The sequence below is a fragment of the Polychytrium aggregatum genome (genome assembly GCF_025602895.1).
Source record: "Polychytrium aggregatum strain JEL109 chromosome Unknown BJ171scaffold_11, whole genome shotgun sequence".
Taxonomy (NCBI): domain Eukaryota; kingdom Fungi; phylum Chytridiomycota; class Chytridiomycetes; order Polychytriales; genus Polychytrium; species Polychytrium aggregatum.
Genome location: NW_026516213.1, coordinates 515,186 through 542,025, shown reverse-complemented (window position 1 = coordinate 542,025; position 26,840 = coordinate 515,186). Strand labels below are relative to the sequence as shown.

The 26,840-nt window shown below is 59.0% G+C and overlaps 11 protein-coding genes across 11 annotated transcripts; 4 read left to right on the top strand and 7 right to left on the bottom strand.

The window, feature by feature from the left end:
• Window positions 1–54: 54 nt before the first annotated feature.
• Window positions 55–3,269, bottom strand: BJ171DRAFT_422078 (uncharacterized protein; the record flags this gene model as incomplete). Its single annotated transcript, XM_053107525.1, has 9 exons — window positions 55–264; window positions 361–408; window positions 644–838; window positions 951–977; window positions 1,200–1,407; window positions 1,821–1,975; window positions 2,148–2,200; window positions 2,370–2,507; window positions 2,654–3,269. The coding sequence occupies 9 exons, from the start codon at window positions 3,267–3,269 to the stop codon at window positions 55–57; spliced, it is 1,650 nt and encodes a 549-aa protein (XP_052968490.1).
• Window positions 3,270–4,341: 1,072 nt separating this feature from the next.
• Window positions 4,342–6,886, top strand: BJ171DRAFT_29888 (uncharacterized protein). Its single transcript, XM_053106997.1, has 5 exons — window positions 4,342–5,084; window positions 5,336–5,410; window positions 5,585–5,635; window positions 5,939–6,049; window positions 6,198–6,886. Exons 1-5 carry the CDS (start codon window positions 4,431–4,433, stop codon window positions 6,669–6,671), a joined length of 1,365 nt encoding a protein of 454 aa, XP_052968489.1. The 5' UTR covers window positions 4,342–4,430; the 3' UTR covers window positions 6,672–6,886.
• A 1,649-nt stretch (window positions 6,887–8,535) lies between these two features.
• Window positions 8,536–9,542, bottom strand: BJ171DRAFT_497666 (uncharacterized protein). Its single transcript, XM_053110305.1, has 2 exons — window positions 8,842–9,542; window positions 8,536–8,659 (listed from the first exon to the last, which is right to left on the bottom strand). The coding sequence occupies exons 1-2, from the start codon at window positions 9,370–9,372 to the stop codon at window positions 8,564–8,566; spliced, it is 627 nt and encodes a 208-aa protein (XP_052968488.1). The 5' UTR covers window positions 9,373–9,542; the 3' UTR covers window positions 8,536–8,563.
• Window positions 9,443–10,032, bottom strand: BJ171DRAFT_497665 (uncharacterized protein). Its single transcript, XM_053110304.1, has one exon. The coding sequence runs from the start codon at window positions 9,963–9,965 to the stop codon at window positions 9,702–9,704; it is 264 nt and encodes an 87-aa protein (XP_052968487.1). The 5' UTR covers window positions 9,966–10,032; the 3' UTR covers window positions 9,443–9,701.
• A 252-nt stretch (window positions 10,033–10,284) lies between these two features.
• BJ171DRAFT_497663 (cyclin-like protein) lies at window positions 10,285–12,041 on the top strand. The gene is made up of 4 exons (XM_053110303.1): window positions 10,285–10,552; window positions 11,044–11,242; window positions 11,519–11,645; window positions 11,795–12,041. The coding sequence occupies exons 1-4, from the start codon at window positions 10,413–10,415 to the stop codon at window positions 11,851–11,853; spliced, it is 525 nt and encodes a 174-aa protein (XP_052968486.1). The 5' UTR covers window positions 10,285–10,412; the 3' UTR covers window positions 11,854–12,041.
• On the top strand, window positions 12,014–13,037 carry BJ171DRAFT_29853 (uncharacterized protein). Its single transcript, XM_053106996.1, has 2 exons — window positions 12,014–12,147; window positions 12,273–13,037. The coding sequence occupies exons 1-2, from the start codon at window positions 12,060–12,062 to the stop codon at window positions 12,968–12,970; spliced, it is 786 nt and encodes a 261-aa protein (XP_052968485.1). The 5' UTR covers window positions 12,014–12,059; the 3' UTR covers window positions 12,971–13,037.
• A 611-nt stretch (window positions 13,038–13,648) lies between these two features.
• On the top strand, window positions 13,649–16,084 carry BJ171DRAFT_566741 (uncharacterized protein). Its single transcript, XM_053113432.1, has 4 exons — window positions 13,649–14,134; window positions 14,293–15,079; window positions 15,231–15,310; window positions 15,483–16,084. The coding sequence occupies exons 1-4, from the start codon at window positions 13,702–13,704 to the stop codon at window positions 15,815–15,817; spliced, it is 1,635 nt and encodes a 544-aa protein (XP_052968484.1). The 5' UTR covers window positions 13,649–13,701; the 3' UTR covers window positions 15,818–16,084.
• Window positions 16,085–16,237: 153 nt separating this feature from the next.
• BJ171DRAFT_497659 (glycoside hydrolase superfamily) lies at window positions 16,238–18,184 on the bottom strand. Its single transcript, XM_053110302.1, is given in 5 exon segments — window positions 16,238–16,488; window positions 16,602–16,809; window positions 16,965–17,663; window positions 17,676–17,789; window positions 17,896–18,184. The coding sequence occupies 5 exon segments, from the start codon at window positions 18,115–18,117 to the stop codon at window positions 16,406–16,408; spliced, it is 1,326 nt and encodes a 441-aa protein (XP_052968483.1). The 5' UTR covers window positions 18,118–18,184; the 3' UTR covers window positions 16,238–16,405.
• A 591-nt stretch (window positions 18,185–18,775) lies between these two features.
• Window positions 18,776–21,644, bottom strand: BJ171DRAFT_497657 (glycoside hydrolase superfamily). Its single transcript, XM_053110301.1, has 6 exons — window positions 21,014–21,644; window positions 20,257–20,865; window positions 20,104–20,171; window positions 19,492–19,958; window positions 19,149–19,356; window positions 18,776–19,007 (listed from the first exon to the last, which is right to left on the bottom strand). The coding sequence occupies exons 1-6, from the start codon at window positions 21,277–21,279 to the stop codon at window positions 18,925–18,927; spliced, it is 1,701 nt and encodes a 566-aa protein (XP_052968482.1). The 5' UTR covers window positions 21,280–21,644; the 3' UTR covers window positions 18,776–18,924.
• Window positions 21,645–21,652: 8 nt separating this feature from the next.
• On the bottom strand, window positions 21,653–23,611 carry BJ171DRAFT_566738 (glycoside hydrolase superfamily; the record flags this gene model as incomplete). The annotated part of the gene is made up of 4 exons (XM_053113431.1): window positions 21,653–21,995; window positions 22,106–22,316; window positions 22,442–22,966; window positions 23,393–23,611. The coding sequence occupies 4 exons, from the start codon at window positions 23,609–23,611 to the stop codon at window positions 21,913–21,915; spliced, it is 1,038 nt and encodes a 345-aa protein (XP_052968481.1). The 3' UTR covers window positions 21,653–21,912.
• Window positions 23,612–24,809: 1,198 nt separating this feature from the next.
• BJ171DRAFT_422210 (ribonuclease H-like domain-containing protein) lies at window positions 24,810–25,703 on the bottom strand (the record flags this gene model as incomplete). The annotated part of the gene is made up of 3 exons (XM_053107537.1): window positions 24,810–24,896; window positions 25,033–25,327; window positions 25,414–25,703. The coding sequence occupies 3 exons, from the start codon at window positions 25,701–25,703 to the stop codon at window positions 24,810–24,812; spliced, it is 672 nt and encodes a 223-aa protein (XP_052968480.1).
• Between the last annotated feature and the right edge of the window lie 1,137 nt (window positions 25,704–26,840).

Below are 26,840 nucleotides of genomic sequence, written 5' to 3'. Positions count from 1 at the left end.
CGACTGCAGGGAGCAGGCTCATCTGGCCGGCCGGAGCTCCCATGGGAATGACCTTTATTTGGTGTCGGGCTTGGGCATGCACTTCCAGCCTCGCCGATGGAGTTCCTCGGGCAGGTAATACTGGTCGATATCCTGTCCGACATAGTCAGGATTGTACTTGTATCCGTTTCCATATCCCATCTGCTCCATCAGCCGGGTAGGGGCATTGCGAAGATGGAATGGCACCGGATAGCCCTGCTCGGAATCGATGGTTTCTCGCACAAACTGCGAGGGGCAACGGTATGGCCATCAGCGATGCAACTGGAGACACTTCAAAGCCCTAATCGGCTTCACATGGAGCCAAGGCAAGCGTGGACCTACCTTGAGCGCCTTGTACACATCGACGTTTTTGGGTGCCCGCGCAAGGTACTTTGGAAACGTAGGCAAAGGCGGTGGGTTGATAGATAGATAGATAGATAGATAGATAGATAGATAGATAGATAGATAGATAGATAGATAGATAGATAGATAGATAGATAGATAGATGACGGCATCAGCACATACTGAGCACAGCCATCGGCGCAGCGCCCTCGGGTCAGTCTGCTTTTGCCCTTGGCGAGGCAACGGTCCAAAGCGTGGAACAAACTGACAAAATGCCACTTACGGCGGCACAGTGTGCAAGCATCACATCGCACTCGGGCATGCCCACAATCTGGCAAGATTGATATGTTGCAACGGCGAGCGGAAGGGCTTGCGAGTCGCCGAGTCCAATATCCTCTGACGCAATCCGGATCATCCTTCGGGCCACATAGAGCACGTCTTCTCCGGCAAAGATCATCCGACTCAGCCAGTACAGTGCCTGTAAAAGATTCCCAGGACGATTGCCATCGTCAGAGCAGGCGCAAGTTTGGAGCCCCCCAAGTGCCACCGATATGCACAGAGACACAACCAAGTCCAAACAAGATACTGACTGCATCCTCGTCCGAGCCGCGGACACTCTGATGTCGGCACATCGGATCGGATCCGGGGGGGGGCGAAGTATGGAGCCAAAGGCAAGCAAAAGGCGAGTGATAATATATAGAAAGTCAGATAGCCGATCAGTGCAAACCAGATCGGGTTGTTCAGGTGTTGGCTCGAGCGGCGATGGCACGAATGAATCGTGCGGCAGTGTCCCTCCTTCCAGTAAGCGACTAGCCCCGTCGGGCGTGTCGGCAACTTACTTTGTGAAATGCACTGATGAGGTTGTAGTGCTCTTCGCCGTCCTTGTCGTAGAGCATGTGGGTCTTTTGCAGGATCTGCTTGACCTGATCCAGCGTTACCACAACCCTGTTTTGCTTGTAGCCGATGGCTGAGTCGACGACCATCTCGAGCGAGTTGAGTGCAGACCTGGCGTCACCGTCACTGAGGATCGACAGATATCCGATTGCGCTTTCGGGAAGCACGATGGTTTGTGATGCTCCTGGTCTTGCGGTGACAGGCGCCGCCAGATAAGTGCTTGCATGTGCAGCGGCTGGCTCTGGGTCGGAAGTGTCAACGGCATCGTTCGAGTCGGCAGTAAGAACGGGAGTGCCCTTCGTGGCTGTGTCGGCCACATCGACCATGCCAACCGCTGGAATGTCTGTAGCGGCGAGCAGATTCTGGTCAGGGACTGCCTCTTGGCGCAGGCGGCATATCCAGCCTGCCCAGGATCAAAGTCGAGTCATGGGCTTACATGCCGAACGATGCAAGATGCACGATGCAGGATGCACGATACACGATGCAAGATACCGCCTCATGCAATACCATAGGTCATACCGGCCGACTCGGATGGCATGTCCTGGACGATGATAGAAATGTTGGACTTTTCCTCTTTGAGCCGCACAGCCCTCATGATGATGGCCTTCATGGCTTCAGGGTCGATCTTGTTCAGCACAAAAACGCGGCAGCGCGAAAGCAGTGCCGAGTTGATGCGGAACGACGGATTCTCGGTCGTCGCTGCGATAAGAGTAAAGTTGCCCTGGGTTGGTGTGGGTCGGCCTGTCATTAGGACGATGTCAACACAGCCGATTGAAGTCGCTGGCGCCGCAACGATGATCGCAGTGGACACCGGCAGCGAAAATGGACTTGCTCGAGGATGGATACAGCCGCGGTGATGCTGTCGTTTTCGAGTCACGAAAGCGAGGCCGTACCTCTTCGACAGGCTTGAGGAAAAAGTCTTGCTGCAACTTGGTGAATCGATGAACTGTGGCCGCGGCAAGGTGTGGATGGAGTCGCCAAAGACAGTGTCAGCATGCATGATGTACTCGCGAAAGGCCATGACATTGAGCATCTCCGTGTCGCGATCGAGAGGCAGCATGCTGGGGAGCGACTCTTGCAGTGCAGAGGCAGTACGAGGGCCTGGAACGACGTACTCTCGTCCATGAACAGGATGGGTCGCTGGCCCGTCAGATTGGACTGATTCCGGGCTTCTGTGGCGATCTTGCGGACATCGGCGATCGAGTGCGTAGCGCCGCTCATTTCTCGATAGAACGAATTGCCCACGGTCCGGCCTGGAGTAGGTCGGTAGACAGAGCAGGGTGCAAAGCCCACCGACACCGATCCGATCGAGATGGCAGCGCAGAGTCAGAGTGAGAAGACAGACGCATGGTCGAGACGAGACAATGTCGGATGGCTGGCGGCTCTCGGGACAGCGTACCGATGAGTCGGGCAAGCGTCGTTTTGCCACAGCCTGGAGGGCCCCATAGCAAGATGCTGGGCATTCGGCCCGACTGAATGAGCCTCGAAAGTAGGCAGTCATCGCCGACGAGGGACGGCTGGCCGTAGAAGTGGCCGAGGTCGGTTGGGCGAGCCAAGTCGGCCAGCGGCGCATGGCTGGTTCGTGGCTTTTTCTTTGGAGGCAGGGACGCAGGCGGGGTGCGGTCAGGCCGAGCTTCATCGGGAGAAGGCTCCTCTTGATCGACCTCCTGGCTGTCGTATGGCTCGATATCGTGTTGCTGGTGGAGATGGGTCTCTGGTGGCGAGAAAGGTGGCTTGAGCGGTGCTGATGCGGACGAAGCCGATGGAGACAGTGGCGGAACGGACGACGACGGCGACTGGGAAGCCGATGTCAGTTTGCGCTTGGGAGGGGCTTTAGATGGGGGTGGCGAGCCGGGCTTTGGCAGCCAAGATTGCCTTGGAGATCGAGGACCCGACGATGCGGCCGCAGAAGGCTGGACGAACAGCGAGCATTGAGAGTCGAGGTGCTCGTTGATGAGCGCCGAGGGGATGGGCTTATTGCAGCACGGACAGACCACGGGGGCGGACGAGGCCATGGGGGGGGGGTTCTGATATGGACGAACGATGATCGCGGCGACGATCAAGACGGGGGTCGAGACCAAGACGGGATCGAGGCGGATGACACTGCGAGGGCATGGGATGACGGCGCGGCTGTTTGTCAAGACAGGACACCCCGACACAGACATCCCATGAAGGCCATTGGAACATCCAATGCGGGCGACTTTCAACGAGGCAAGAGCACTGGGTCTGCGACACTCGGACGGCCCCGTGGCTTTCCCGCATCATCATGAGCCGAGCCGGGAGTCGTCCGCCCTGTCGTCTGCGTTGCGGGTTCGCCTGGACGGTGAGATAACAACCTGTTTGATATGTCCGCACCGACAGTCCACACCGACAGTCCACACCGACAGTCCATTCTGATAGTCCATTCTGATAATCCACACCGACAATCCACATCGACAATCCACACTGGCTATCGATACCGCCTGTCCACACCGGCGGTCTGCCCTCTTCCGCCGTGTTTGGCCGGATCCCCGTGCGGTGGTGTGCCGTCTGCTGTCCGGGGGATCCGCTCCAGCGAAACCCCGCTCCTCGCTCAGAATGTCCAGGAGGACCGGCGGAGCAACCCGCTGGGTATATCAATCGCCAGCGCCCTCGACTCCTCGGCCACCAGGAGGAAAAAGAGACTTGCTGCTCCGTTGCTTTTACCTCAGGGCCCTTGGGCTTTGCCTGCTGTCGTGCTCCGAACGCCCGCTGCCTACCACAGCCCTCGCTGCCCTGCTGCCTCTGCCTCTGCATCTGCCTCTGCCTCTGCCTCTGCCTCTGCCTCGGTCTCTGTCCGAGCCTCTGCCGCCCCGCATTCCCACCATCCCTTCCTCTGGCAATCTCTCCTGCTTCCTGCCTGCTTCCTGTCTCCAGGCCAGCCCGCCTTCTCGTTCTGTTCCTCGGCGAGCCTCCGCTCACTGCCGGACAAGCCTCCCTCCCTCCTCCTCAAAAAACATTCCGTGTCTGCCTCCTTTGACCCCTCCCCTCATCTCGTTCAGTTCACATCCTGCGCCTCGTCTGCGAGCATCGGCGCCACCCAGTACATATTGGAACTAGTCCCAAGCTGCTACTATCGTTGTCAAGCAGCATAAACCGCCCGCGTTCTCCATCCCGCCCACACCCTGCTACCCAGCTCCTTTCTGCTGATCTCCACAATGAACAAAATCGGATCCTTTGGCACCCAGACGATCCAGCTCTTCCCGAGCGAGGAATATGAATCATATTCCGGGCCAACGACTTTGGAAACACGGCCCGTCGACCAGGACGAACACATTATCTTGGCTAGAAGTACTCTCGTCCGCGAAGGTCCCGTTCTGCTGCGTTCCGAGTGCTTCCCAAAGTCCTACTTCAAGTGGAGCAAGATCAAAATCAAGCTCTACGATAGCTGCCAGATTCAAATCGATGCCTCCAGCATTCCTCTCATCGCCAACAAGACCTTCGACATCGTCAGTGTCCGTATTTCCGACCTCCCGGGTCTCCGCTGCCCCGTTCTCAAGCTGAGTCTGACCGAGTCTCGGTCGTGCGAGCCGCTCGAAGTCTTTCTGCGGCACGGCAAGGCGGGCATGCTGGACGAGTGGTTCCAGTCCTTCAAGCTCGCCAATCTCATCTTCAACCGGACCAAACTTGCCAAAACGTATTACAATGAACTGGACACGCTTCGGGAGAATAGTGAGAAGCTCAGAAGCGATAACCAGCGGCTCGAGGACAAGAACAGAATCCTGGCTGAGCGCGCCGCTGACTCGATGTTCAAGCTCCAGAATATGGCCGGCTGCATGTTCACATCGGAGGAGGTCAACACCATTGTCAAGGTAGCCAGAGCTCATCTCGACCAACGGGATACATGGCAGGGCGTCTGTGGATGATTGCAGATGGATGTGAATGATTTTGAATCACTGTGGATGTATTCGCACTCGCTCTAGCACCCTCTAACTCTGCCAACGACTCATTCTGTTGCTTCTTGGTCGGCGCATTGGTCAACTCTGTAACAAACAATCGACCATCCGACATTTAATACTCCTGAAATGCCGGTCTATCCGCGGAATGTCTTTGAATCGCTCAGGAGCAAATCAGCCAGCTCTACGAACACAACATGCAGCTCCAAAGCATGCTGGATGAATGCATGAACCGAACTATGGTACTCGTGGGTGGCGCTCGGACTCGGGCTGGTCACGGCGAAGCACGGGAATGTTGGTGAAGAGTACAAGGCCCTTTATTCCGAGTGAGCCAAGCAGTTCTGGACGTCGTGCTGAACCGAGATCGTCGCCGCTGGACTCATCATCCGGAATTTGTTATCCTTACGATGTCACAGATGTTTACTTCACCAAAGTTTGATAGCCGATGTGCGAGCCCAAGCCAGTTTGTAAGTTGAAGGGAGCATACCCTGTTCAAGACACATTCGGCCTATAAAGTGATACTCCATCTCGACGAGGCTGCCAAGCTTGCATGACAACGCGGGTCTCGCAGAGGGCACCACTGGACTCGGGCGAGATGAGCACATGGAAGCCGGATGATGCCCATTCGTCTCTACTCTCCTCCGCCTGGGTTTTGCTTGGCCGATGCGCTTGCACTTGTCTGGGTGCCCGCTGATCTCGGGTGATTGCCCGGGACCATTCGGCCATGCACCCGCTGCTGTGCTAACAACTACCGTGTCTGATTCCGATAGGACACCTCCTCTATAGCCACTTCACGACAGCCTTCGCTGACAAGCCTCCAGAGCCCGCAGGTTCCGAGCAGTGTCCAGCCCGAGCTCCGCAAGAGCTTGTTCAACTCTGCGGTAGGTAGCTTGGCAAAATCGAGTGGGAGTTGTCGCAGCAATGTGTGTGGAGCTTGCTTGCGCTCGCTGTGTCCGGCGTCCTAATCTGCTGTCATACTGCACTCTGGTATCGATCCATCGGCAACGTGTCGCTCTCTGCGGATCGTAGCGACTGGATGCTCTCAGCCGCAAGCCAACCAGTCTCGCCCCGAGCAGCCCATCGAGTGGCCACTCCATCGGGGATGCACCGGGAGGACTCGGAGTCATTCCCAACGAGCTCCACCAGCGTCCCGGCTCTCCTCAGATCAAGTCTGGCCCCCGCAAACGAGTTCCCTCGGGTGCATCCGGCGTGCCCATGTTCCGCCAACGCTCCAGTCACTCCAAGCCACCCCCGGAGGATCCCGCCCCACCGCAGCCACGGCCGCGCTCGGGCCTGATCAACGAGATTCCCATGGGCTCCCCGACCATGACGACGGTCTCGGCTCCGAGCGAGGTTGAGAGCGCCGACGGGGGCGCCGTGGTGATCACACAGCAGGGGGCCATCCGCGCCCGCCACCTGCTCGAGGACGACAGCGGCGCGATCCAAACCGGGGACCCTCCGATGCGACTGTTGAGCCAGTCCAGGCCAATCGCGGCTATCTGAGAGCCTTTGCCGCATTCGGCGCTCTGATTGCATCTGTTGGCCGTTGGGCGAATTCGACGCCGTCGCTGCATCCGTTGAACTGGCTGTATTCCCGATCCCCCCCCTCTCTCTCTCTCGTTGTCTCACTCACTCTCTCGTTGTCTCATTGTCTGCCATCGATTCATGATTCCATGTCCAATGCACCACCATGTCCAATGCACTCCATGTCCAACGCCTCCAATCCAGCCAGCCGCGTCGGTGCGCGTCTCGGGCGGCCCCGGCTTGCAGAGATCCGAGGCGCCGCTTACCTAAGCGGCCGGCCGTTTTTCAGCAAATTGGTTTTTTTCTGCCGGTGGCTGGCGCTTGTTCGCGGCCAACAAGCCCTCTGGCACAAGCCTTCCAGGCTCCTGCTGCGCTGGGCTGCGAGAGCATCGGCGGTCTCGACGTGCGGGCTGGCTCCTCCCTGAAAGCACATTTGCGTTTTTTTCTTCGCTTGGCCGCCATCTTCCTGCTCTCGCTTGCTTTCCTCCGTGCTCCTGGGCCTCTGCAGACGCTTCCCGCCGGGCTGTCTTTGTTCTGTCTCCGGCCCCTGCCTGCTCGAGATTGCCGTTTGTCCTCGCTGCCGGGATTCCTGTCTGTGGTTGCTACGTGGCCAAACCAGAAGAGGCCAGAGACCCGCAAAGGCATCCCCTCCCTCGCCGCCTTCTTTCGAGTCCGCATCCGTCCTTGGTCGCCGCTGCCCCTTCTTGCTTGCAGCCTGCGTCCGGTTCCCACGTCCTTCTGTCGACCCTCTGTTGATGGTCCTGTGATAGCTCTCTTGCAGCCCTCGCCACCATCACCACCACCGTCCACGTCCGTCCAGCACAAGCCGTTTCCACCGACGCTTGCCCTTGCCTTTGCCCCTTGCCTTTGCATTCCACACCATTGCTGCTGTCCCTGGCCCTGCAGCGATTCGCCTCTGTGTCTGCTACATCTTGCTCTCTGTTCTTATCGTCCGCCGACTTGCTTGCGGATCTCCTCCCTCCTGCTATTTAAGATAACCCAGAACCCAATCCGCCCACTCGTCCGTTGTGCACCTTTGCTGCCTTCCCTCCCCTTCTCGTGAGCCCCCTGCCGCAATCCCTCCGCTGTCTCTCTGAGCGTCCTCCGTGCCGATCTGCATCCCGCGCCTCTTGTTGAATGCTAAAATTTTCAAGCGCCCTGGACTCTCGAACCTTGCTCTATCCGCGCTGCTAGTGATATCGCTCCAAGCCATCACTACCTCCCCCTCACCACCATTGCGTGACTCTGGCCGCCCAGAATCGCACCTCCGTCCCGCTCGACTGACAAGCCGCATCCATATCGCTGGTGCCCAAGTCTGTTTCGACTCAGTAGCATCGCTACCTCGCCAATTTCGATCTCGATTTCGATCTCAATCTCGATCTCAACCTTGCCTTCGATCCCGGTCTACCTTCCTGCCTGTTCGAGCCTCCAGCGAGTTCGCTCGATCCGACGATTTGCATAGCCGTCCCGACGACGACCCTTCGACATCATGTTTGGCCTCACAGAACACCCCCTCATAAGCCTGAGTCTTACCATCGTCATTGGTGTGGCATGCACCGTCGCCACCGGAGCCGTGGTCACCTATGGTTTCCAATACCTAGTCCAGGACCACAACATCACCCAGGTCCGGAACCAGTTCAAGCGCCAGCAGCGGCGGTTCAAGGACATCCTCAAGCAGATTGAGGAGGACTGCAAGCTGGTCAAGCCTCAACTGGACACGATTCGCCAGAGCATGGTCAAGAAGACCGCCAGCGCCTCGGCCTCGCCCGCAGGCAGCCCCGACTTTGACGAGTGCATCAAGTCCATCCCCTCCAACGCCAACCCAATCCATACCCCTGTGCCCGCAACGAACGACTCGAGCCAAAGGTGAGTCACTGCCATAAGCAAGAGAACGAGGGAGGGGGTCGTGTCAAAGGGCATCCGAGCGACATGGGTGGCACCCATGTGCAACCGGCTGGGGATGCCTGGTGAGTCGAACGGATGCAAGCACGAACCGACGATGAGCATGGATGGGAGAACGAAGGTGCTTGCGTCTGGTCGGCTCCCGTCAGTGCTGCACCAACCGCGAGACGGACAATGTGTGCTTCGGGCTATTGCAGAATCAGTGTCCTAATGCTGTCCATGCCGCTCGTGCTCGCTCGCCTCGCAGTGCCGACAAGACCCCCTCGCCCACCCTGTCAACACATTCAGCCTCGTCCGCCAACGGCTTGTCGACCCCGCAACGAAAGCCCAGCCTGGACTCCAAAGAACGCATCAGTGCCGCGGGCATGGACAAGAAGCTCAAGGAGGTAGATGAGCATCTGCTCCGGTTACTGGAACGCCTGGACAGCGTGCAGATCGGTGTGCTCGAGTCGTTCCTGTCGGGCCAGCCCAGACAGAAGGACACGGCTGCCTTTGGGCTGTTTTCCTCAGCAAAGTCCGAATCGCTCTGCGAGATCGACACCCAGACGAGCGAAATGATGAGGACGTCCATGGACGGCATCCGCTCGCGGAAACGAACACTTGTCAGCAAGGTCCAGGAGCTTGTCGCGGAGCTGGATCTGCTATGCTCCAAGGCCGGCCTGGTAGCTCCGTCGACACGGGTTGTGTAGAAGCAGAAAGAGAGAGAGAGAGAAGACGAAGGAGAAGTAGCTATTTTGTCGCCGTCCCCTGCTCGCTGTTTGTAAATGTTCCATTTCATTCCACTTTACTTTATTTTGCAGCGCTCCCAGAATAAAACGGGGTGTCCCGTTTTGAGCCAGGACAGTTGTGTCCTTCTGGAACCTGAATACACCCACCCACTCATTGCAATCATGGCCAAACAGTGCCCAGTGCCGGGAAGCCAAGCGACTCGAGAAGGTCGGGTATCTTGACGTTGATACACTATGGAGCAGTCCAGGGTCGAGTGGATACACCACACAACGAGATTCCCAACCAGGACGGGAAACAATCACATGGCTTGCCCACCGGAGCCTATGGAAGTTCGACAGACCTGTGTTGCTGGTGCCAGAAAGGAACTGTCCCGTTTCGCTATGAATCGACTCTACTGAACAAACGCAATTCCCCACTTGCCGCTCCACAATTGCCACCATCGCCACCATCAACAACATCATCAGCAGGACCCAGAGCTGCGGCGAAGCGAGTGTGGCAAACCGGGGCGAGCAAGCAGCAAGGGTCACCCGAAATAGCTCTGGCGCCCGTTGGTGCAGCCGCCAAGACAATCTCCCACCCACTTCCCACCACGAGCCAGCGAGCCGGCGAGCCAATGCAACGGCAAGTCGGTGCGATGCACATGGCCGGCTGGTCGGTCGGTCGGGAGGACGGACATGGCCGGACAGGGGGGGAGATGGTGCGGACGATGTGATCTGGCTGGCGGGCGCAGCGAACTGAGCGGGGCGGCTGCTGTTCGAGAGGCTTCTCTCCTCTCTCGTTCTCGGCGCCGATCTCTCCTGGCTCTCGCGCAATCTCGCGCTGCCAGAGTGTGTGTCTCGCCGCGCTCTCTCCTCTGCTGCCACCCTCTCTCGTGCGTCTCGCCGTCCCCTCGCCGCCCCTCGCCCCTCGCCGCAGAAGAAAATCGAGTCGTCTGCGGCCGAGTCCTGTCTGCTTTGGCCTTCGTCTCTCGTTCCCGCCGACTCAAGCATCTCTGTCGCTCCAAAAAGCATCGTCTTTTCCACGCCGCCGTCGAATCTAGCGCACACGCCGTCTCTCCTCTGGACCCTCGAATAACAGTCTGCTTCCGCAATGACCCATCAACAGTGGCTTTTCTCCTACGACGAGTGGGCGCAAGCTCCTTCGATGAGCCAGCTGTCTCTTGGCGACGAGGCCCTCGAGCGAAAGAAGATGTGTGCCTTCATCGACTGCATAGGAAAGCGTCTGCAACTGTAACTATCAGCATTTCATTATTATCATTTCTCATCCATCCGTGCTCCCGACCCACCATGACGCCTCTGCTTCGCTGCATTCCTGACGGCGCAATCGATCGGGCCGGAGGGTCAGGCGACTCTTCAGCCTCCACTCCTCGTCTGCGATCTCGGCGGCTCGACCGTTCACTTGCAGCCTTTCTCTGGAGCATCGCTGTGTTCGCTATCCACAGCTGCATCGTTCACTCCCCTCGCTCCGTGCTGGATGGCATCCGTAGCCCGTTTTGCTGGCGCGGCCCTGTTTTCTGCTGTCGGTGCTGTTGAGGGGGGAGATCGCTGGCCTGGAAGCGATCTCCCGGCAGCCTCCCCCCCCAAAAAAAGCCTCCGTGCTTCGCCGATCCCCCGTGCGCCACCGTTCTGGCTCTCCTATCTGTCGAGCCCGCAAGGGCCGTCCGGTACCCTGCTGAAACCCTCTCACTGAGCCCCTGTCTCTTCCTACCCGTTCCTCCCAGTGATCAGGACGATATCAGAACCGCAAAGGCGCTGGCCCACCGCTTTTACATGAGACACTCCTTCCGCAGCTACAACTACCACGAAGTCGGTGCGACGATTTTGGCTCTGATGGGCAAAGTCGGGTGCGAGTACCGAGGCATCGACCATGTTGCGAAGACGTGTGTCTCTAAAAGGCTGGAGGGCGAGCAGCGGACCAAGGTGATTGTCAACCTGCAGCAACGACGGTGTCTCTGATGCCACTCGCTTATCTGCAGGCCAGATTCTGTGCAGCCCTGGCTCCCCTCCCTCCCCCGTTGTCGAGATCGATTACCGGCTGGCATCGAGTCCATATGTGCGCTCTGCTGTCGCTAAATCTGCCGCCTATTTCCCCTCGTCGCCCGCCAATACGACCGCCGATTCGCCTCCGCGTTCTCCTATCCCACTCGGCCAACTAAATCAACCCGCCGACGACCCGATTCCACTGGACACCGACAGGAAATGGACAAGTGGATCGAGTGTATCATGAGCAAGGAGTTGATCGTACTGGAGAGCCTGGCCTTTGACTTCTCGGTCGAGCATCCCCATTCGTATGCCCTGGACTACGTGAGCAAGCTCTACACACGTATGTGTCCGGTCTTTCCCCCCCATCGATGCCGGCACATCGAGACCATCCACCGACCAATTGAGGCAGGATTGCTGCTTGGCACTGTCGTAGCTGGATGCTCTGTGCCCGCCTCTAACCTGGCGCATCCATGACCGCTGCTCGTACAGATGAGCCGTGCTACGACCAGCTCCTCTCTTGCGCCTTCATGTACTGCGATTGGTGGTAAGGCTGCCGTTCGGTTTGCTCATGAGCGATAGTTTGCACAGATGCGGCGTGCACAACTGGCTGGCTGCACCACCGTCCTCGTCGGACTAGGCTGCGCTGTTCCATCATTGGCCTGAACGCCTATTCCTTGGTTCCGCATGCTCCCTCCCCTGCCTTCATCGTGGCAGTCTGGACACACCCATCGTCACGATCCACACCGCCAAAACCATGGGAATGATCGCGGCCTATGTGGCTGCCGACGCCTATGGACTGAAGTGGCCCTTTGGCAACCTCAAAGATGAGTTCCTGTTCAAAGGTACGGGTCGCTGGGCTGCTGGCTCTTGCGCCCTGGACACCCGGGTCTGCTTGTGCTAAGGATGCAGAGGGATCATCAGCAGCTATACTCAAGCACGACAACCTCTGTTTGTTGTGCGCTCTCAGACGTCAATATGGCGCTGAACCTGCTCCATCATGAGAAAGAGTACAAACGGTTTCTGGACAAGGGCGCCCTCGGGCCCCAGCGCATCAGCCGGCTGGTGACGGAAGAAACCCAGCGCCGAGAGCGCGAAAACGCCCGGTCGTCCTACTACAGCCAGGCGGCGCCGATTTCTCCGCTAAAGTCACCGCAGCCCTCAGGTGCCTCGGTCCCGCCGGCCAAAGAAAAGTCGCAGACGGTCAGCCCCAAATGGCTGCCGACCCCGACGTACGCCCAGGGCAACCAGAAGCCGGCATCGGTGTATTCCCACCATCGGAGCCATGGCGACGCAATCAATGGCTTCAAGGATGCCTCGGAGACAAACGATCAGCCCCCTCCTCCCGGCAGCACCGCCCGTCCGTCCTACATGATGCCGAGCCAAAGCCATGTCTTGCCGCCGACATCGTTGCCCTATCCAGGATCGCAGACCAGCCGACCTGGCTCGTACTGCAAGGCCCGTCCCGCCTATGCCACCCACGGATACCACCCATACAATGTCCAGGCCCGGATACATCCTGCCCGACACACGCCCGTGGGCCACCTGCACCAGCCTCCTCCTCCTGTTGGAGCCCCGCCGGTCCAGCCCCCTCCTCCTCCACCCGTCTCGGTGCTGGAGTCTGATACCCATCGAGCCCTCGAGAATCAAGTCTCTGCGGCGCTGTAATCGGACCATCCCACGCAAGCCCGTCTCGCCTGCGCTCGTTCCAGGCAGCTTCCGGTGGCCTTGCTTTTGTCCCAAGCTTTGGACGGCTCTGCCAGGGACACGCCCATGGCGTCAAGGCAGCCGTCCTCAACCCATTACGCTGCTGCTATTCGCGACATTCTGGCAGCCGCAGCGTTCCAACCACACCCAGGGCCCATCAAGACGACCCATATCGCACAAAATGCAAAAAAAAAAAGAACCATGCCAAACCGAAGGCACACCCCGTGCTTCAACAACTTTGATACAAAACAGCATACAAACCCCCACAAAAAAATTACATCCGGTAGAAGACGGCGTTCTCTTTGTACTTTCAGCCTCTGCCTACGAGCGACTCTGTGGTCTCCGCCACTTGCCGTTGAATTCTTCTCGACCACACTGCCCTCTCTCTCCCCACTCCCTGGCCCGTGGTGCAGACGCTTTCTACCCTCCCCCTGGCTGTCTGCCATGTTGAATACAGATCATTTTTCGAAGCGCATCGAGAAGGCAGGTTTTGGGTGTGGTGAGAACTTTGACTGCTCCATGGGCGTCTCTGGCCCGCGCCTCGCTGTCGTCTCGGCTGCTCTCGTCTGTTCTCGGCAAGAGCGAGACAGGCTTGCCCAGACACTTTCGTCCGTTTCCTCCTCCACTTCATCTCCCCCCCCCCAAACGACCAAGCCGCTCTCTGTCCACCACCGTCCTGGCCCCCCGACATCATGCACAAATTCAATCTGAAGGCAGCCGAGTTTAGTCCCTTTGCGCCACCGGTATCGATGCCGGAGAGCGGCCGCAACGAAGCGCTGGCATACATTGACGACGAGGACAACCGCGATGCTGGCGACGAGCATCGTGAATATCACGACGATAGTGAATACTATGATGATGGTGAATACTATGACGGTGAAGAGTGCCAAGTATACCCCGAAGACGATGAACAAGACGGATACCATGAGGATGATGCAGAAGGCGGGATTGATCCAAGTGGCAAACAAGGCGCCGCCGATATTCATGGCAATCCCAGCGACGACGATGACGATGACGATGACGACCCGACGCTCATGTCCCTGACCTTGATGGAGATGATTCAAACCGTCTTCAGCGACCTGGACGTGGATCGTATCGATGCCATCGTTCGGGACTGCAACTATGGTGAGATGTCTGCTTCTTGGTAGCGTGCTGGCGCTGGATTGCTTCGAATCTCGACTGTCATCCATCATTGCGACCGATGAATCGGCGTCCGATCCCGTACTCTGACCATGGATTCCGACCCCATGCTTGCCCTATGGCACTACTCAACCTGTGGTCAGATATCTCGCAGATTCTTGACCGCCTTTGCGTCGATACTGAGGATCAGAAGACCAGCCAACTGCTGGCCCCATTACCAACACCAGCACCAGCATCAGCACCAACACCAACACCAACACCAACACCAACACCAGCATCAGCTACAGCGGGCTCTCGGACCATCTGCCGGCATTTCCTTGCCGGAGGTTGCTATCGCTCAGATTGCTGGTATTCGCACGATACCCGGGATGTCATCTGCAAGTTTTGGGCCAAAGGCTTCTGCTCCAAGGGCAGCGGTTGCGAGTTTGTCCATGGTGCCGATCTTGCCGGTCGGCTCTCGAACGCTGTTGAGCACAAGTCTGCGGCATCGGCGAGTATCCGGCCAAACCCAAGGCCGACCAGCAAACCATCGGTGCCCATCAACAGCCTCGACGAGTTCCCATCCTTGGGCGGACCGAACAAGTCATCATCTGCCTCTGGGCCTGCAGCTACTTCCAAGCACGTCCGTGCGATTGACCTTCGCACACCGTCCAACTTTGCCGGAGCCGTCGCCAAGGTCCCATCGGTCGCGCCCGCAAATGCCCTGTACGGCACCCAGCCGCTGCCTTCAGTTGCTGCCAAGCCGATCCGGGCCAAGTTTGTGGCCTCGGAACTGACCACATCTCGGGCAAAAGCGCACCAACGACACCGCGCAAGTGGAGGCAGTCGGCTCGATTGGCGGGAGACAGGCGACACCCTGGCGGCCCAATATGACAAGTTCCGCGAAGAAGCAAAGGAAGTCGCCGTGGCCCGTAACAAGCTCTTCCAGCTGTATGTGAATGTGCTTGGCTGAGAGTGGCGAGACGACGCATGCTGCTGCTGCTGCTGCTCGGGGATGCTGCACGGAGCGCTACTTGGAGTGCTGCACGAAGAGGACACAGCCGAGTTCGGCCTGGATTGATGAGCCATGTACCTCCCTCAGTGCCACGCAGGCATATGTATCAGGCAACCGGGGCGCCGCCAAGGCACTGTCCTTGCAAGCACACAAGCTGAATGAGCAGAGTAAGTGTTGGCCGATGGCGAACGACTGGTGGGAGAGTGTGTGCAAGGGCAGGGGAGGAAGGCCGCATGGGCTTTGGTTCAGTGGATCTATTTGTGATGCTTGTCTGATACCCATGTCTACTTCTCGCCAACGCTCTTGCCCTCCGTGCACCGCCGATACCGAATCCATCAGTGGAAGCCCTGAACTGGCAGGCAGCCGAAGCGACCTTCCAGCACCGAAACGAAAGCGACTCTGCCGGAGAGGCTCGATGCACAATCGACTTGCATGGTTTGCATCCGAGCGAAGCTATTCATTTCCTCTCTCAGCGACTCGAGACCCTCAAGCGGGAGATTGCCCGTCGAGGCACGCACCGGACCCTTCAGATCATCACCGGCACCGGCCACCACTCGCAAGGCCGTGAGAAGCTCCGTCCGCTCGTCAAGCGGTTTCTGGTCGAGAACCAGTACCGCTTCTATGAGCGCGGCATGGGTGACGGGCTGGGCGGCATCCTATGCATCGACCTATGACCGCCCGTGGAGAGGAGTCGACTGCCTCGTCCGAGGATATGTGCTGAAGCGCTAGAATACATGGCTCTGGAAGTACGGATTGCAGTGTCTTCGCATCCAGTCTCGTCGCTGGTCCGCAACCGCATACACAATGCCGACCATGTGGAATCAAGAGAGCAGCTTGCGCAAACACCCTCAACTGTTGCGGAGCTGGTTGGAGAAGTGTCTGGACTTGATCGCGCAGTATGTCACTCACAAGGGTCAATATATATTACAGTCGATTCATAGCGAAACGGGACAGTTCCTTCCTGGCTTCAGATGTCTGAAACCCGCTGACTGACTGTAGCCCCCAGCGAGCAAGCCGTGAGATTGTTTCCCGTCCTGGTTGGCAATCGAGTGGCCAGCGCGCGATTGTATTGGGTAGCAAAATATTTGATCAATCGTCAAAAACACGGGTGTCTCGTTTTTTATTGGAATATATATTAAGGTAAGCTAGTTGTGCATATTTTCTGAGGTTCGTTTAGAGAGAGATATAGCAGGCGGCGCCAGGGCGATGAAGGCAGGGTACGAATCGCAGATACGACCCACAGCCAGTCGGAGCCAAGAAGATTAAGCCTGCAGGATGGCCTTGGTTGCGGCGCCAAAGTTGCCGTTGTTGTCGGCATGGGCTGTTGACCAGAACATGATGCCGGCTGGAGGGTGAAGACAGAGGTGGCATATGAGTCCGTGTGTCTTGAGCGATAGACTTGCGACCAACTCGTGCAGCGTCCATAACGACAGGATAAGCGATTCCGATGATACATACCGAAGCGAGAGGAGGCCCCAGCATTGGCACGGATCTCCTTGACAATGTTGGCCACTCCAGCGGGGGCGACATAGCCAGATCCAGCAACCGTCGAGGCAGGCAGGCCGAGGGCGACCTTGAAGCCCTGCTGGGAGGCAAATTGGTCCCACTGGGCATAGTTGAAGCGGGCGTTGATATCAGAGATATCGCCAGACTTGTAGTTGTCAGCCTGAAGAGAGTAGGGCAGATGAAAAGACGCAACAGTGAGCGTTGGCGATCAAAGGGGCACTTGTCCTGCACTCAAATACAGATGACAGCCGCGGATGTTCCTGCTTCGCACAGTGTCCAAGCCAAGAGAGCTCGGGGGTCGGTTCGGATACTTACGCTACACCAGTTCTGGTAGAACTGAGGGGCCACCCAGTCGAACTGGCTGCCGGCATTGGAGAGGGCAGGGCCAACGGAGCTGTCGGGGTAGAAGCACTGCGGAGCAGCGGTGAGGTAGTATTTGCCCTTTGTGGCGCCGGCGGCACGGAAGGCATTGGCAAAGACGTCGTAGTTGGCCGGGGCGTTGTTCTCAATGTCGAGATCGAAGCCGTCGAGGACGGCGGTGCCGAAGGGGCGGGAGGGGTCGTTGACGTTGCCGCCAAAGAAGGTGTTCCACAATCGGTTGGCAAAGTCGGAGGCATCGGCAGCAGAGCCGAGACTGGAAGCGCCGGCATTGGCGCCGCCGGCCGAGAGGATGACGGCAATGTTCTTGGACTGGCAGTACTTGATGTCAGCGGCAGTGGAGCTGATGGGGTGGTCGATGTGGATCTGGGGAACCTGGCCGTGGCCGTACACATCAAGGAAGGCCATCATGATGACGTCGTAGTTGTTCTCATCGCAGGTGTCGCGAAGAGTCTTTTCGCCGTACTGGCCGTTGGCGCCCCAGTAGCCAATGTTGAGCTTGCCCATGCGGCCGCGGACATCGACAGGGGTGTAGTTGCCGGGATTGGGGTTGGGCGAGGCCGACGGAGTCGAGGTAGTGGTGGTTGTGGTGGTTCTGGCAGGGGTGGTGGTAGTAGTAGTGGTAGTAGTAGTGGTAGTAGTAGTGGTGGTGGTGGGCTTTGTAGTGGTGGTGGTCTTGACAGGGGTAGAGGTGGTGGTGGGTCGGGCGGTAGTCGTGGTGGAAGTGGTGGTAACCTTGGGCGAAGCAGCAGTTGTCTGGACCTGCAGATAGAGGCAACAGCAGAATACGAGAACGAGGATCAGTGCCACATCCCAGCGATGCTGGGCCTCAGCCGCCCTCACCCATGGCGGCAGCGATTGTACTCACGGAGGGGAATCCGCAATAGACCGACGATCCGTTTTGGACGCAGACCGTGCCGGCAGAGCAGACAAAGTTGTAGACCGTGCCGCCGGCGCACCACTTGATGTTGGGCGAGACGCCCGAGGCATCGCACGAGTATCCGTCGGTGCAGGTCTGGGCGGAGACCGAGGCCGAGGACAGGGCGGCGAGCAGGAGCGAAACAGGAGCGAGCTTGGAAAGCGACAGCATGGCCGAGGCGACAGAGGGCAGAGGCAGCAGGAAGGGGGAAGAAAGCCGAGAGACGGGCGGACGAGCGAGCTGGAGTGTGCTTCGAAAGGGCCGGGCTCGAGTTCGTCCTTTTATCATCCGGACCAGCACCGTCACGAGATGTACATGGCGGGAGCACCAGGAGTACAGTGCTCAGCATCGTGCCAGCGAGCAGCCTTGTTTGCGGCGAGGTGTGCTTGTGCTTGGGACGCTCGTGTGAGTGGGGACGACTGGTGGGGGCGCCCATGCCGGTGCGGTCTCGCACAGGACGGTCACGTTCGGTGTGCACGTTCCACAGCTCTGCGCAAGGACCCGGGCCTCGCTGGGCAGGTGACCGACCCCGGGACATGTGCCCATGGCGAAGCAAGGACCGGGGGGGTCGCGGTGGCATCCATGGGGATGGGGGATCGCGGCCGACTCGGCCAGCATCGGGAATGGCCAGGACGGGCAAGCCAGAATAGGGTTTGGATCGCGAGGACATGGTCCCGTGCAGTCGTGTGCTGGTGCATCCAGCAGAGCGGTCATCGTCAGGCGACTGCTGCTCGGCTCGCCCTGTCTGCCTGCATCTCGCTCGTGACGATGCTCTTTGCTGGCCGGGAAAGACTGGCCTCCAGGCAGGGCAACCTTGGCCCGGTTTGGTGTGTCGGCAAACGCCAGCCATGGTCGTCGCCGTGCTCTGGTTCAATATATTCAGGGGAGGTGCGATGTACATCAGCTGTGCAAGCGCATGTGGGTGGACAAAGCGGCGCGGGCTTGCGGACGACGCCGGACGAGTGGACTCTGATGCTGTTACGCCTGTAAGATGGCCTTGGTGGCAGCACCAAAGTTGCTGTTGTTGTCGGCGTGGGCCGTCGACCAGAACATGATGCCGGCTGAAGGAGAGCCGGGACATGGTCAGCACGGCCAACACGGTCTGCATGATCTGCATGGTCTGCATGGTCTGCATGGTCTGCATGGTCTGCATGGTCTGCATGGCGCCTCCGGTTGCACACCTGCCCGCCAGCATCACTTACCGAAGCGGGATGACGCCCCGCGTGTTGATCGTATCTCTTTGACGATGGAGGCAACGCTCGCCGGGGGAATGTACCCCGTGCCGGCGACAGTCGAGGCAGCCAGGCCCAGAGCGACCTTGAAGCCCTGGGCTGCGGCAAATTGGTCCCATTGGTCGTAGTTGAAGCGTGCGCCAATGTTGGTGATATCGCCGGCGTGGTAGTTGTCGGGCTGCGAGTTGGACGGCGATGGACGGCGACGGACGTGTCAGTCAGCGAGTGCATTTGATACTCTCCTCCTCCTGGCGGTCGTGGTGTCGCTGCCAAGTGGGCGGATCGTCCTGACTGCGTTTGGATTTGCACTTACGCTGCACCAATTGTTGTAGAACTGCACTGAGATCCAGTCAAACTCGCTCCCGACGCTGGACAGCGTGGGGCCGACAGAGCCGTCGGGATAGAAGCACTGTGGCGCTGCGGTCACATAGTACCTGCCCTTGGCCGCTCCGGCTGCTCGAAAGGAAGTAATGAATGTGTCATAGTAGTTTGGAAGCAGATTCTCGACATCCAAATCGAATCCGTTGAGGACGGCGTCGCCAAAGGGCCTGCTGGGGTTGCTGATGCTTCCTCCATAGTACAGGTTCCAGAGCTTGTCGGCGAAATCGGTGGCATCGGCGGCTGAAGCAAGGCTGGACGCCCCGGCATTGGCACCGCCGGCCGAGAGCAGGATGGCAATGTTCTTGGACTGGCAGTACTTGATGTCAGCGCCGGTGTCGTTGAGGGGGTGGTCGATATGGACTTCAGGGATCTGTCCATGTCCAAAGACATCCAGGAAAGCTGCGCCGAGAGGCATAGGTGAGCGGAAGCGGTGGATACGCATCACAGTGAAAGCATGACGAAACGTGGAGGCAGGTTGGCGAGTGCGTATCGAGAGAACAGCCAGAACAAGGCTGCGAAAGAACGGCCAAGGACCCAGCAGTACCTATAATGATAACGTCGTAGTTGTTCTCGTCGCAAGTGGCTCTGAGGGGTTTTTCGCCAAATGCCGCGCTTCAGGGAGACGAGCCAAGTTTGATGAGTCCCAGGACTCGAGCCAAATAGTCGCATGGCGATGGAAGAATGGGCAACGACTTACTTCGAGCCCCAGTATCCAATGTTAAGGCGACCATATCTTGAAGCCAAATCAACAAAGCCTGCAGGACGACCGGATGGGGACACTGGTGCCGGAGCGGGAGAGGGTGAACTGGAAGAACTGGAAGAACTGGAAGAGCTGGAAGAACTGGAAGAACTGGATGAACTGGATGAACTGGTGGAGGTGGTTGGGCTTGCACCTTGCGTTGTTGTCAGCGCCAGTGTGGTCTGGGTTGGTGGAGGCTGGAGACTTGAGGTGGGCTTTCTCGATCTCCGGGCCCTGGTCCTGGTCCTGGTTCGAGTCCGCAGCGGCGACGATGCAGGAATGGGCGATGAGGTCGTTGGTGCAGGATTTGCTTGGCTGAGGCTCTGCTGAGGATCAGTGGTCGTGGCCGTGGGAGCGATGCCTGGACGATGTGTCGAATCACAGGGTTCATGATGCTCGCCCCGCCGATCGCCCTTGGAAATCCAGATGCTGCTCTGGCCACCGCAGAGTTCCTGGCTGTTGCCGGTGCATGGTGTGTTGCACTGACTCTCGGCGACTCGGCATGCTGGGCCGTGCTCGGAGATGTGGCCGCACAAGCAACTGGATCCGGATTCGAGGCCAAAGTACCTGCCCAGTGCATCAGCGATGTGAGTCCAGCTGCAGTGGCGGACTCGGACCCAAGTCAAGTTCGTTGAAACATGCAGATGCATAAACAGCCGGCAACAGGGTGCGAGGCTCGTCAGCCCAAGACATGCCATGTATCGCATCGGCTTACTCGTAGCCCGAACAGAGATCGGCGCACACAGTGTGTGTGAGATTCGCAAGACCCACAAACGAGGGGCCAACGCCGAGCAACTCGGAGGCCGAGGCGTTGTAGCAACCCGGCTGAAAATCGTGTCCAGAGCGGCGGTCCTCATCGGTTTGTTGGCGGGCAGAGCCCTGGCGATGCTGATCGCGGACCACAAAGGCATGAGCGCCGAGAGCCAGAGAGAGCCAGAGGACGGCAGCCTTCGCGAGGAGCCTTGGTCGGGGCATGGACATGGGTCCTGAGATATGTCTGGAGAACTGAGATGGGCTTGCTCGCTCGCTTGCTTGCTTGCTGAGCCGTCCGATCTCGGGTAGCCGGGCGGGGTATTATAGGACGAGCCGAAGCGCACAAGCCAGCAGCGAGGATGCGGAGGGCAAGAAGCCGGACCCGGACGACCCTCTTTCCTCTTCGCCGAGCTCCATGTCGACGGAGCCTGCACAGAGCCTGCACAGAGGAGAGCGCGGAGGCTGGGTACGCCGGCGATGCCCTGGTGTTGGGCCCTGGCGGAGAAGGACGGGTGCAGCACCAAGTCCCTGGGCGCTGGGAGACACCGTGGCCTGCAGCGGGGCTCTTGCTGCTTGTGGCTCGCTGTGGGAACTGCCGTCGTAAAAGAGGGCCATATGAGGCAAGGCGATTCACTATTACTCTTCATTCACAGGCGCGGCTGCAGGACGAATCGGACCAGCTCGGCAGACAAGAGGATCGCCACAGACATACAGCCGCAAGGGGGGTACAGGGAATTAAGCGGGGCAGCGCGGATTACAGACAGAGGAGGAGGGGCATAGGGAAAGGAGCAAGTCTATGGCGCATGGCGGCGGAGAGGGAAAAGGCGCTCATCGTAACCACAGCTATTCAACAGAAACAGTTTAGGACTGGAGGATGGTCTTGATGGCGCCACCAAAGTTGTTGTTGTTGTCGGCGTGGGCCGTCGACCAGAACATGACACCAGCTGGAAAACGGAGGCGAAAACAAGGGTGCAAAAGTCAGGGCACAGTCTCGGTGGCAGTCATGCGATCAGAGCTGCAAACGACAAAGGCAAGCTGGCTGCAGGATGCTTACCGAAGCGAGAAGAGGCACCAGAGGTAGCACGGATCTCCTTGACAATGTTGGCCACTCCAGCGGGGGCGACATAGCCAGAGGAAGCGGCGACGGTCGAGGCAGCGAGGCCGAGGGCAAGGTCGAAGCCTTCCTGGGCAGCGAGCTGATCCCACTGATCGTAGTTGAAGCGGGCGTTGATGTTGGAGATATCGCCGGCCTGGTAGTTGTCAGCCTGTGGTCGCGAGGGAGGAGGATGATGCAGGGGTGAGTGCGATGCCCACGACGGCCGGATCGGTTTTTGCGGGGAACCGCTGGCGACTCGAACAGCCTGAGCCTCTCGCTGCTACGAATACTTACACTGCACCAGTTGTTGTAGAACTGGACCGAGACCCAGTCGAACTGGCCGCCGACGCTGGAGAGGGTGCTGCCAAGGGAGGCGTCGGGGTAGAAGCACTGCGGAGCAGCGGTGAGGTAGTAGCTGCCCTTGGGGGCAAGGCTGCGGTAGGTGTTGACAAAGTCGGGGTAGTAGCCGTTGGCGCCGTTCTCGATATCGAGATCGAAGCCGTCAAAGACGGCGGTGCCGAAGGGGCGAGTGGGGTCGTTGATGTTGCCACCGAGGAAGGTGTTCCACAACTGGGTAGCAAAGTTGGAGGCATCGGAGCTGGAAGACAAGCTGGATCCACCGGCATTGGCACCACCGGCCGAGAGAATGACGGCAGTGCCGGTGGACTGGCAGTACTGAATGCCGACAGTGGTCTCGTTGAAGGGGTGGTCAAGGTGAACCTGGGGAACCTGGCCATGGCCAAAGGTATCGAGGAAAGCCACAACGATGACATCGTAGTTGTTTTCAGCGCAGGTGGCCTGGAGAGATTTCTCGCCGTACTGGCCGTTGGCACCCCAGTAAGCAATGTTGAGCTTGCCAAGGCGGCTGCGGACGTTGACGGGGGTGTAGTTGCCAGAGACGGGGGTGCTCGAGGGAGTAGAGGTAGTCTTGGTGGTGGTAGTAGTAGTAGTGGTGGTGGTAGGCTTGGTGGTAGTAGTAGTGGTAGTAGTGGTGGGCTTGGTAGTAGTCGTAGTGGTAGTAGTGGTGGTGGTGGGCTTTGTGGTAGTAGTGGTGGTGGTGCTAGACTTGGCGGTGGTGGTGGTAGTGGTGGTGCTAGACTTGGCGGTGGTGGTGGTGGTGGTGGTGGTGGTGGTGGTGCTGGAGGCCGGGCCCTGTTGGAGGAAGAGAACAGTTCATGCGTTGGTGCGGGCTGTGATTCGCGAACGGTTGTCGACGCATGCATGGCTGTGGCCAGGCAGACTTACAGTCGAGAAACCACAGTAGACAGAGCTGCCGCTCTGGATGCACACGGTGCCGGCAGAGCAGGCAAAGTTGTAGACAGCGCCGCTGGCACACCAAGTGTAGTTGGGGCTGCTGCCGGCAGCAGTGCAGTACATGCCGTCGGTCGAGCAGGTCTGGGCAGCGGCCAGCGAGCCGGAAGCGAGCAGCAGGGCGGAAGCGGCGGCGGTCTTTGAGAAGAACATTGTGCAGAAGAGGGCAGTTCTGTTGCTGGTGGATGGGATGAGGGAATGCCGGGGGGCGGACGAAGCTCTATTTATCGGCCAAAGGTCTGGCCCGGGGCCTTTCCTCTTCGTGCCATTCCTTGCGCGCTGCCTGGTGTTCCGTCGGATGCGATTCGTTTGCGATTCGTTTGCGGTTCCTTTGCGATTCCTTTGTGGTTCGCACGAGAGTGCGTTCTGCTTGTGGGCCAGCCGGCCGTGGCAGCTTGTTTGGCGCACTGCCCCATGTTCGTCGCTGCGTTCGCGGCCACTCCGTTATCGCGGGCTCCTGGGCATTCCTGGTGCGCCCTTGCTTCCGTGCTGTTGGGGTGGGGCTCCTTGCTTGGTGGGGAGTGCTCCAGTGTGGCATGCAGACGATGCTGGAGAGAAATCCGAGCGAGACGCGGGATCAGCGCCCAACTCTACCACACCCACCGTATCGATTGCATCAATTGCGTCCATCGCATCGATTGCATCGATTGCATCCACCGCATCCACCGCATCGATTGCGTCCGAGCACTCCTGCCCTGTCGGCTCGTCGATCGCCCTGGTTGCCCGCCCAAGCCCACGTGCCCACGCGCGACAAGGAGCTACTGCGCACTCTGTGCAATGGCGCTGCGGCGCTGCCGGTCCCGTGCGCGCCACATGGCCGCCACGCCTTGCTGGGCAAACGTGACCGGTCACGCGCGCAGCCGCGCTGGGCAGCCACTCCCCCGTTTTGGACGTTCCATGCGCGACGCGTGGGTCGCCTGCTGCCTCCTCCTGGCCAGCACCACCAGCCTGTGCGCACCTCGCTGGCGTCTGTGTCTGCCCGGGCCAGCGCACAGGGTCACAAGCGGGGGGTCGGTCCCGTGCGGGGGTGTCGAACTTTCCTTTGTGGCCGGGGCGAGGGGACCGTCGGCCCGTCCGCGTCCGTGCCGTCTGCCCTGGTCATCTGCCCCACCCAGGCGATTTGCATTTGCCTCGTCTGTTCTCTGCTCCGGCCCCGTCGATCCGCCTTCTGCTGTCGGATCTGTTTGCGCAGATGATCGCTGGTTGAGCTGGCAGCCCGTTTTCCCGCCGTGTATTGGCTCCTCAGCATCCACGATATACATGCGCACGGGAGGTGGCTCTTGCCATGCCGCCGCTCATGGATGTGTCGCGTGGACACACCCGCCTCATCGCTCTGGTCCCGCTGACCCGTTCAATTGCGCTGCTTGGCGGCCCCGAGGACGGCATGTCGATCGGCCTGGTCGTTCCCCACGTTGCCAGAATGCCCTTTGACCCACAGCTATGCAGGCCCGATGAGTGGAGCCAGACCGAGGAGCAAATCGTAAGTATCCATCTCTGTCCCCCACACCCGCGATTCATCTCTGTCCACCACATCCGCGATTCATCGACCCTGCCAAAGCTTCGCGGCAACTCACCCAGATGGCGGGTCGGTGCGACCGGTTGTATATCGAGAGGCAGCTGTCCAGCTCCTTCCACAAGTCGAGGTTGAGCACGGTGCCGTCGCCTTTCCGCTGCCATGCACTCTTTTTCCAACACTCCAGCCAGCCCTGGACGCCGCCAAGGACGTATTGGCTGTCGCTGTAGATTGTGAGCTGCGCCGTTGGCTCCAAATGGGTCTGGGCCGCTTTGAGTACCGTGATGGCTGCTAGCAACTCGGCTCGGTTGTTGGTCTGGTGCTTATCGGGTCCTGGCACTGGTTCGGCGACATTCCTGCAGGATAGGGGTTCAGACGCATGTCAGAATCCCGTTGCTGCCCGTCGGCGGCAAAGCAGGCGATGCCAGATCAAATCACCTACAGTGGATGGTTGGGTCCCCAGTAGACTCCATAGCCGGCCTTGGCACCCGCCTGGCCGTTATTGGAGCACGCCCCGTCGATGTACACGGTGAACTCGGCCGACGGCGGTGGGAGGGCAGCAGGTGCAGGCGATGCAACCGACTTCGACAGGTGGGTTGCATCAGCAGCCGCCGACGAGTTTGCCAGCACAGCCGACTCCGATGCTGCCTCGATCGTTGTTGGGGTGGAGGGTTTCGCCAGTTTGTTCTGCCAAAGTTGTAGCAGCAGGCCGCCGTCAGTTTGAGTATCCATGACCTGGATCGTTCGCAATGCGCCTCCAGACGACATTGAACCTGTATCGAGCGGCATACCTCGGCCGTGCCATCGAGCGCCACATAATCGCCCCATTCTTGGCCCGCTATCGACGGAGCGACTGCTGGGGATTCGGTTTCAGACGGACCAGATCCGAATTCCTGAGACTCATAGTCCATTGTTTCGACCCCTATGGCGACAAAGGGCTGTCAGGCAACGGCGACGGATGACCCCCAAGCCTGTCGATGACACTGTCCGGCTGCGATGCCGGTTGCTTCAAGTCGCGGCATCATTATCTGCCATCGCCTGAGCCTCACCAGCGGGCGAACCAGCATCGTTCTGCTGGGCAAAGATCTTGGCTTCAGCGAGAGACTTGAAAGACTTGTGGATTGCGCCCGGAAACTTGTTGACCTGCTTTAGACAATCGTTCCTGCAGCCAGAGAGCTGGACAGATCAGCGGCGCAATCGGCACGTACCCGTTGATCCAGGCGCCTACAACCTACCAGTTGGTGTATATTCCCGGAACTCGTCCTCGGAGAACGGCATAGTATTTGACCTTGGATGCCTTGCCGCCCTCCATTTCCAAGAGCTCCTCGGGGTCGTCAGACTGCATTGAAGCGGACATGACGTGGGAGGGCCGGTGAGGCGGATACGGAGCTGGCCGCGAATTCCGGGCCGCCGATGCTGATGCCGACGGGGCTTCGGAATATGGCTCGACCAGGGGTGAATACGTCTGCGCCGACGATCTCGCATATCGCTGGTGTGGACTTGGATGGGGATATGGATCGTTGCGAGTCCTGGCTCGTCCCAGAGCTCGATTGCTTGCATGTGTATTCCTGTTCTGGTTCGGCAGAGCAGTGCTGTTGGGCATCTCCATCGACACAGAGACAACTCGCATATCCACCACCGGCGGCTGCGTCTGCTGCCGCGGGACCTTGTGGGCTCTGAGGTGCTTCATTGCCGCTTGCTGGGCGGAGGCGACCAGGGCAAGTCAAGATCGGCTCCAAAGGCGAGGCCGTTGCCTGAGGCTGTCGCGTGGACTGATTTGTCCGTTTCGGGATGCAGCTTTGCATCATCCGGGGCTCATCACTTTCCCGATGCCCCGACAACACCGCTGTCGCTGATGTGGATCTGCGA